This window comes from Electrophorus electricus, chromosome 3, assembly GCF_013358815.1.
Source record: "Electrophorus electricus isolate fEleEle1 chromosome 3, fEleEle1.pri, whole genome shotgun sequence".
In the NCBI taxonomy this organism is placed as follows: Eukaryota; Metazoa; Chordata; class Actinopteri; order Gymnotiformes; family Gymnotidae; genus Electrophorus; species Electrophorus electricus.
Window position 1 is genome coordinate 12,406,450 of NC_049537.1, and position 8,551 is coordinate 12,415,000.

General features: G+C 39.9%; 2 protein-coding genes across 4 annotated transcripts in view; one reads left to right on the forward strand and one right to left on the reverse strand.

Moving 5' to 3' along the window:
• The window catches only part of arhgap9 (Rho GTPase activating protein 9), a 30,524-nt gene extending 25,171 nt beyond the window's left edge, over positions 1-5,353 (reverse strand). For both annotated transcript variants that reach the window (XM_035524706.1, XM_035524705.1), the window contains exon 1: positions 5,204-5,353. The gene's annotated coding sequence lies outside the window, so the exon portion shown is untranslated. The remainder of the gene's footprint in view (positions 1-5,203) is intronic.
• A 331-nt stretch (positions 5,354-5,684) lies between these two features.
• The window catches only part of mars1 (methionyl-tRNA synthetase 1), an 11,038-nt gene continuing 8,171 nt past the window's right edge, over positions 5,685-8,551 (forward strand). The window contains exons 1-7 of one of the 2 annotated variants that reach the window (XM_035524738.1): positions 5,685-5,991; positions 6,449-6,539; positions 6,630-6,708; positions 7,124-7,255; positions 7,743-7,818; positions 7,918-8,102; positions 8,200-8,309. In XM_035524738.1, the coding sequence (XP_035380631.1) occupies positions 5,889-5,991; positions 6,449-6,539; positions 6,630-6,708; positions 7,124-7,255; positions 7,743-7,818; positions 7,918-8,102; positions 8,200-8,309 (776 nt within the window). In that variant the 5' untranslated portion in view covers positions 5,685-5,888. The remainder of the gene's footprint in view (positions 5,992-6,448; positions 6,540-6,629; positions 6,709-7,123; positions 7,256-7,742; positions 7,819-7,917; positions 8,103-8,199; positions 8,310-8,551) is intronic. The other variant, XM_035524739.1, reaches the window with a different exon arrangement.

Below are 8,551 nucleotides of genomic sequence, written 5' to 3' on the forward strand. Positions count from 1 at the left end.
ATAACTAGTACAAAGTGTTGTTATAGAGCCAGTAAGGACTGACCAATAACCTAGATACTTTTTAAAAGAAGGTTTAGTAAAGTTCACACATAACCACTGTGAATATATTCCCCTGATTATTCTGTATGCTTTACATATTACAAAAAATACTAACAGTTGATTGATATAGAATTTTAAAACACCAATACTATATTTAAAAGCATTTACTGATATGCTAGCAACAGTTAATTTAAATAATTGAATTTTTATGTCAATTTAAAAAAATCAATGTGAATTACATAAATAATCGCTATATCCAATATACACATGTAAACCAGTACAAGTCGCATTGTTGGACAGATGATATGTCTTTTAAGACGCTAACAGGAAAAATAAAATACTAGAACCAGCCACTTATCTAATGGGCATCTGAGATACTAGCTAAATGTCATACAGTATTTAGCAAAGGTGTGCATAAACATCACACAAAGGGGTTTTTCTTGCTGTCTTAAAGTGTCAAATGCAACGATATGGCAGTCTATTGCTACTCTTGTGCAGAGAGAGATTTAACGTGAATTTATGAAGAAAAGGAGGAAGATATATTGTTACAGAGGTTACTCTCATTCTCATAAGTCTGCAATATTTTGCAGCATTAATATCAGGCACACTGTCAGAAATTTATTCTAGGTTACCTTGCTCTTATTAGATAACATTAATTAGAAACATGGCAGCCAGAACAGCTCACTGTACAGAAAACAAACCCACATGCCTCATGAGTGTGTGTGTGTGTGTGTGTGTGTGTGTGTGTGTGTGTATACATCAATTTGTGTGTACAAGCATGTGTATGTGTAGGTGTATGTAGGCTTTTTCATTGAATCAAAGATTAATTTCATGAGAGACAATTTAATAATTTGACAATGTCTTGTTACTTCTAATTCTTTATCAGTTAAGTAGGCTAGGCAACTCATTCTGTTTAAAGGAAGTGAAGCGGTGAAGAGAAGGCAAATGGAGAAAACAGGAAACCGCATTGTTGAGATCACTGAAGTTCAATAGACACAACACACAGCTTCAATGATTCTTTCCCATTAGGACGGCAAATTCAACCTGTAGAGTCCATTTGACTGGGTTCAGTTCAAGAACGCTTCATCTGGATTAGTGTTTAAAAAAAAATTAAAAATCTATCTTTTCTCCTCCACATACTATTAAGAAGAAGCTTCAAGCTACACAATTGCACGGCTAGATACACCCTGTCTTATATGCAAATCAATGCACACAGGCACCAGCAGGCTATTTGCAGCCTGCACACACACACACACACACACACACACACACACACACACACACACACACACACACACACACACACACACACACACACACACACGCGCACGTGCACGCACGCACACATCAAATGAATTTGTGAGGCTTATATGATGGCCCAGACACATGTCCCTGTAGAATGGCTAGAACACCAGCCTGTGCCAACATTGAAGGGCACAAAGATCAGAGGAGAAAGAGAGGACGTCAGTAACGGCACAAGTAGTTTAGAAGACGAGCACAATGTGAGGAATGGCACGAGCCTTATGTGAAATTCTTAACTCTACTGGCTAATCCGTAGAGATTAATTTTGCAAAAAACAGACCTAATCCCCCAACATTTAGGCTGTGTGTGTATGTACATGCATCTTCTTACCTCCATATCACTGTCCTAATCCCTGCATACTGACCCTGGACTAGCCCATTAAATGCAAAACTCCATTTTAGATTTAGAGAGGAGAGTTTAGACCCCAAATACTGCAGACACACACATAAAATAAATAAAAACATACACACATAAAATAAAATTAAATAAAATGTATTTAAAAATGTATTTTAAATTTCTGCTTATTTTTGTATTGGAGAAAAAAGAAACACACATGCGTTCCCCTCTCGCTCTCTCTCTCGCTCTCTCTCTCGTTCTCGCTCTCTCTCTCGCTCTCTCTCGCTCTCTCTCTCTCTCGCTCTCTCTCTCGTTCTCTCTCTCTCTCTCTCTCTCTCGTTCTCTCTCTCTCTCTCTCTCTCTCTCTCTTTCTCTCTCTCTCTCGCTCTCTCTCTCGTTCTCTCTCTCTCTTTCTCTCTCTCTCTCGCTCTCTCTCTCGTTCTCTCTCTCTCTCTCTCTCTCGTTCTCTCTCTCTCTCGCTCTCTCTCTCTCTCTCGTTCTCTCTCTCGCTCTCTCTCTCTCTCTCGTTCTCTCTCTCTCTCTCTCTCTCTCTCTCTCTCTCTCTCTCTCTCTCTCTCTCTCTTGCTCTCGCTAGCTCTCTCTCTCACGCACGCACGCACACAGAAAATGTATATAAAATTATTTACATTTTTAAGAGCCTACTATTTCAAAAACTTATTTTCTAAATTGCTAGAATTTATATTTAATAATGTTTACATTTTATATAACTTTCAAAACTAAATTATATCAGAAGGCCTATGTGAGTAAACACTTTATCCGAAGCACCTGTAGGGCAGGACAAGGTTATTCCTCTAAAAATTAGAAATGTTTTATCCTATCATATGTAAGTCTCGAGTGCTGAATGAAGCACAAGCACTGTGGATTATGTGGCCAGATAACCACCGCTGTGTGGTTTAACGGATCATCTTGCAACCCTACCATGCAGACGAAAACAAAACACACACACGCACACGCACACTCCCCAAGCAGCCCTGCTCACAACCTACAGAATCATCACAAAGCACTGTGCTAGCCAGTGTCTGCAAAAGAAGCAAATCAATGCCCTCACTAAGATAATGCTAATGATGCCAATGAAATGCTGAACGCTCCTCCTAAAATAGCATGCCATAAAATAGTTAACTCTTCCCCTGTTGAACTGTAGGAAGAGGTTTGAGTATGTGTCTGCCTGTGTATGTTTGGCTCTGGGATTACTCATTAAACTGATCTGAAATCAGTTCAGATCAGAGGTACAAAAAATTTTGCATATAATTTTACAGACAGTAAGCAGCTCCAGGGAGTGTACAAATGCAACAATGTTTGCATCACACAAAGCAATATCATTCTCTCTCCAGCTGACAACCAATCAGCAATGCACAAACCAGACTGAAGGAATTCTATTGGTCCATTTCAGCTCTCGTCATGGTAACTGAAAAGGCAAGAGACAAGAACAGAACTACAGGAGCGGGCACAGTGACAAACATTCAATCACGTATTGACAGGACATATTGACAGGACGTTTGGAAGCTACCCATATCTTAACCATAGATTGTGAAGAAGTTGAAAGTGGACTGCAAAGTGAAAATGTCACTCGGCAAAGCGCAATATGCAATTGTCCTATAGAGCACAATGTGCTGTATCTCTCAAAAAGGTCTTTACTTGACTCTAGAGTTTTGAAGCGTTGCTGTCTTATTGAGCCCTGCAGGATTCTTTATGACAGCTGATCTGTATAATAATATGCAAATCATGTGATTACCCTGTGCTTTGCCTGCTCTTGTCTGAGAGGCCACATAAATGACTACCAGCAAAAACACAATACTCTTTGACACAACACACTTTGAGCCACGCAGGTTGATTGTGCACTGTATGTGTGTAGTGTTGTGTGCATGTGGTTGGTTTTTTTTGGTTGTTTTTTTATGTGTGTGTGTGTGTGTGTGTGTGTGTGTGTGTGTGTGAGAGTGATGGTGAGGGCATTTAGCAGTGTGGTCTTTCCATTACAATTCTTTCGCTGCAGAGATGAGGCTGGGTGCAGGCATGGCACGTTATCAGTATCCACATTTCCCTGTTGTCATCGTGTCATTGATCAAGAGGGAAGGGAAATGTGGAAGAGGAGGAAGAGCAAAGGATGGGGGGATGGGGGTACAACTATCTACCATAGGTAAAGAGATAGATCAAAAAGGAAAACGGGAGAGTCAACAAGCTAAGAAGCAGCAGAACCTCTTTGTTTGCATTCATTTCATAAATATGTTAAAATGAAAGGAAGTGGAGATATGCACTTTGTGAAAATGGTAGTGAATTTGACACAGAGAGGACTACAAATAAGATGAAAAGCATGCGTAAACGCACACACATACACAACAAATATTAGTGTGTGGTTTTGTGATTGCCTTTAAATTTTTAAGTATAGTTAAGGTTGGCACAAAGAAGAACAGACCAATGATGCATTAACAGATTAGATTCCTCCATTTTAACCGCTATTTTCAACAGCAGTGGTTGTAGGATATTCGGTCCAGTCAAATTGAAACTAAACAACCCAAAGAAAGACTAAACATCTTGATTAAAGGTAATTTTGCCGTCTTGTGATTCTAAAACAATGGTAACCACATCCTTTTTCCACATCATGACGCAAACTAATCTTCCCGCAGCTCAGAGAGTTGTGAGGCTGACGGGACCACGTTTAAGAACGCACTTCATTTTCAAACTGTGCAGAGATTATGCTAAATTACGCTTTTGGTGGATTCCACTGCTAATACATAACATTATTTTGATCCCAATAGTTTTACTAGTTTATTCCTTCTGAACTATAATTTAATCCCTGGTCTCAACTGTAGATAAGCATGTCATGTCGTTGACGGGCATCCATGCTTGGGCTGGCCCAGTTTTGCTCGCTGCCTTGAGTTCCATCAACTCACAAAATCGGCATCCGGACAGACAAGTGTCCCTCAGAGCTGCGACCTGCTCAATATCACAATTGTGCACTGCTTTTTATAAGGGACAGGCTACAAATCAATTACTAGCGCGGCAGCCACAATCAGTCTATGTACATGATTGTGCCGTTATACAATAGTCGTCTCATTTACATCAGAAATAGACCTTTTTATGTCAGGATTAAGTTCAAGGCAGTTTACAAACAATATCAATCACCAGCGGAAAAAAAAACAAAAAAACAGAAAAATAATTTGTTTAAAGTAACGCTACATCTGGAGACAGGCACAGAAAAGAAAGTAAAGAAACTAAGACTACTTTCTTGGTCTAACTGCAGTGTTCTTTTGAATTTCATAAGTAACAGAAATACCTTCGTCTTATATTCGCTTTATTTTCTCTGCAAAGTTTATTTTAGCCTTTTTAGTTTATATATTAAACACCCACAAGATTTGTATAAGATTTGTTTTATACTTTTTCCTTTCCATTTCATATTGTCATATAATAGTACATTCCCAAATACTATACTAGGCATATATAGCTAGGTTTTACATTATAGGCTGCTATTTCATATATTTTAAAACAAAAAAAGTTGACTTTATCTCACCTATTGCTGCGTGTACATCCGCGATTTGTTATCCAAATGTTATATAATCAGCCGAGTCTTTGTTGTTGTTGACGATGGTGTTTGTTTGTTGTTTTGTTTTTCTTTGTCGCTCCAAACTCTCCACTCTGGCAGGGTCTGCACTACTGCCACGCTGCCCGGAGCGATAACCTGTTTTTCGTCACGTGATAAGAGATTCACTGGGTACCTTGTTGTACCTTATAGAGGAAATTCGATTTCTCAAACCAAAACCTGGCCCCATAATGAATGATTGATTGATTTTGGTTATTTTAACTCCGGAAATATACTTGTAGCCAAACCCATTTGAATGTTTAATCATTTAGACCATTATTTAAGCATTTAATTACTCTTGTGTGATTGGTGCAGCTACAAAACAAGCCACCAATGATCTTAGCGCAGAGACAGCAAGGCGTTTTCAACGACTTTCGTTATATATGGGTATTGTAGTCATAGTGACACGCTGTTTCAACAGATTTCAGCAGATTTTCTCAATACAGAAAAACTACAAGTTGCTCTATCAGGGATTGGTGCCCAGTTGCATCAGCATATGAAAGTAAAAAAGCCGGCTGAGTTGAATGTCATATATTTGCGATAGGAATACTCAGGTCTGTCAAATCAGTAACCATTTGCCGTTGGCTACCAGGCTAGGATAATAAGAAGGGACCAAATGAAACTCTTTGTCAGTGAAGGGAATCCGCACTGTGTGAAAGTGTTGGTGGTGTTGGAACTTACAGGAGTGAAATGTGACGTGCAACTTGTTAACCACGAGGGTAAGTAAACTGGCTAGCGTTAGCTAGGTTAGCTATCCTAGCTAGCTACGTACTGGCTGTAACGTTAGCTAGCCACTTCGCTTTAACATGCTATGTCGACATTACACTTTCCTTTTAATAGAGGTTGTAGTTAAAGTTTTCATGAGTGTAGGGAAGCTTACGTTTTCATTTGAGTAGAAATTAATTAACTAATGTTAGCTAGCTAGCTGTCCAGCTAGCTAGCAAGCAAGAAGCTCTCAATAATAAACTCATCTCGGACACTCCGCTAACGTTAACCAATGTTAAATATATACCAGAAAATGTAAACTTCCCCACAGGTTTTATCTAAGCATATCCAAGTATGATCTTTGACATTTACAATAAAAACAGGAGTAAGTATGAATTAACTGTGTAACCAGACACCTAAAGCAGCTTTATTGTCTGGTTACCATTTTACCATTATTTCACTCTTTCTTAGATAAAGTGGTACCCTTCCTAAATCGACCTGTCTTGCCTGTTCTGTTGCTACCAAGTGGCCAACACCTGTTCAGTCCAAATGCCATCTGCCAGTAAGTTTTTAACATAACTCTAAAGATAGATCTCTTACTCCAGGAAGCGAAGGTGGTTGGTTGTCTTGTCTAAATGTCTGTTATCCACAGGTACCTGTTTGAGGTTGGTGGGAAAGAGGCCAGCAATTCTAGCAGTCAGTTCCTGGAATGGGAAGCAACAGAATTGCAGGTTTGGATATGCTACTAAAGAGTGATATGAATAGTCGTGCTATTCATTGCTGACATTTACATGGCTGTATGTGTGCCTTCCTGCCTGTTACAATATCATGAAAGTGTAGCAGAGTAAACAAAGCTGAGATGTAGGGTATTTCTAAATACAGAAGAAATAACTAAGAAGTCATTCCTGCTCATTACAAATTAGTTTTTAATTTGTAGCTTGTTGAACATTTAAATGTCTTGATTAGGATGTTTTTAAATTGAGTGTAAATTGTTTACCTGTATGGAAATAACAAACACTTGGTTGGAGACCCAAATGAACTCTTGGATTATCGAATCACTAGTGACCAGGAAAAAATACTGAGGAAATAATATCCATAATCCTGCCTAAAAATAAGGCTTGAAGTACATTTTGTGTTTTTGTGTAGCCTGTGTTGATACAGGCTCTCCACATGGTGGCGCTCCAAGGAAAGACTCATGACGCTGGCCTGGTGCTGAAAGGATCCTTGAGCTGGCTGGAACAGTGCCTGAGTAAAAGGCGCACACAGTTTCTGACTGCGGTAAGACTAGAAGATAAAACATAAAAGGCTTAATATTTCATCTTTTGTGCTTAGAATGCATTCCAGTGTTTTTTTCTGTTAGCAAATGCTGCAGTATAAACATGTCCTTCGGTTTTAATTAAAACGCTTAGTAAGTACATGTATTTCTAAGTTTGTGTTGGTCTAACAGAGGGTGTTTGAAACTAGGCTTGACCCAAGCGGCCTGGTATGGATTTTGAAACTTTCAGTCATTGCTGCCATCTTGTACACAGATATCTGCACACGGATACACAACACATGCGAATTCTACTACCACTGCGGGGTCTTGTATCTGACCAGTCCCTGTGATACAGGCTGTCACCATATGTCATAATGCTTCTCTAGCTTTACTTTGTTTCACTATGCACTGCAGGAAAGTAAGCTTCAGCTTTACCCCTGCTTTGATCCTCTACTGTGAGGCTGAAGAGGGATGAAGGGCTGCTGACTTGTGTTGCTTTCTCTGTTCCAGGAGACTGTAACAGTGGCAGATATTGTGCTGTGGGCAGCATTCTACCCCATTCTGGCTGATCCAGGTTTTTCAGCTGGTAAAAAATGCAGTTACTTTTTCATATTTGCATGTTTTTAGGTTTTATGCCCAAGTGTCTTTCTGTCTTTGTCTCTCTCTCTGTGTCCCTCTCCTTTAGACTTAGGCGAGTTGCAGTTGGTGCGGGATTGGTTTGAGCGTGTAGGTCTCATCCCAGCATGTGTGAGAGCTAGTCAGAAGGTTCTGCAGGGCAAAGGGCTTGAATCTCTGAAAAATTTCCTGAAAAAGCAGCCAACGCCACACACCCAGCGAAAGGACAGCCAGCCGAGCACCAATGCCATCGAGGTGCTTATCTTATTCGGCTTGATGGAGAAGAGAGAAATGTGGGTGGAAACGCACAGAACCCAGAGATAAGGTCTGTTCATAATGTGGTGTTCTTCAGACAGAAGACCTGGACCCTGCGATGACCGAGGAAGAGATTGAGGCCACTGCACAGGCCTGGTGTAAAGGACTCCCAGACTGTCCAGATGCTCCACAGAGGCAACACCCTATGTAAGATTCTAATCCCTCCCCAACATGGCAGCACCAACCTTTGTAAGAATATAATCCCTCTCCAACACAGATGCTACCCCATGTGTAAAATCACAGTCCCCTTCTTGCTCATGAACAGTGTATAATACACAGATGACTTTGGCTGGGAGTGGCGGACATCGTGCTATTCATTTCAGAGTTTAGTCGATGCTGTTAGTGAATTTTGTTAATACATTTCTGTTTCCATGCAAAATTAGAACTGT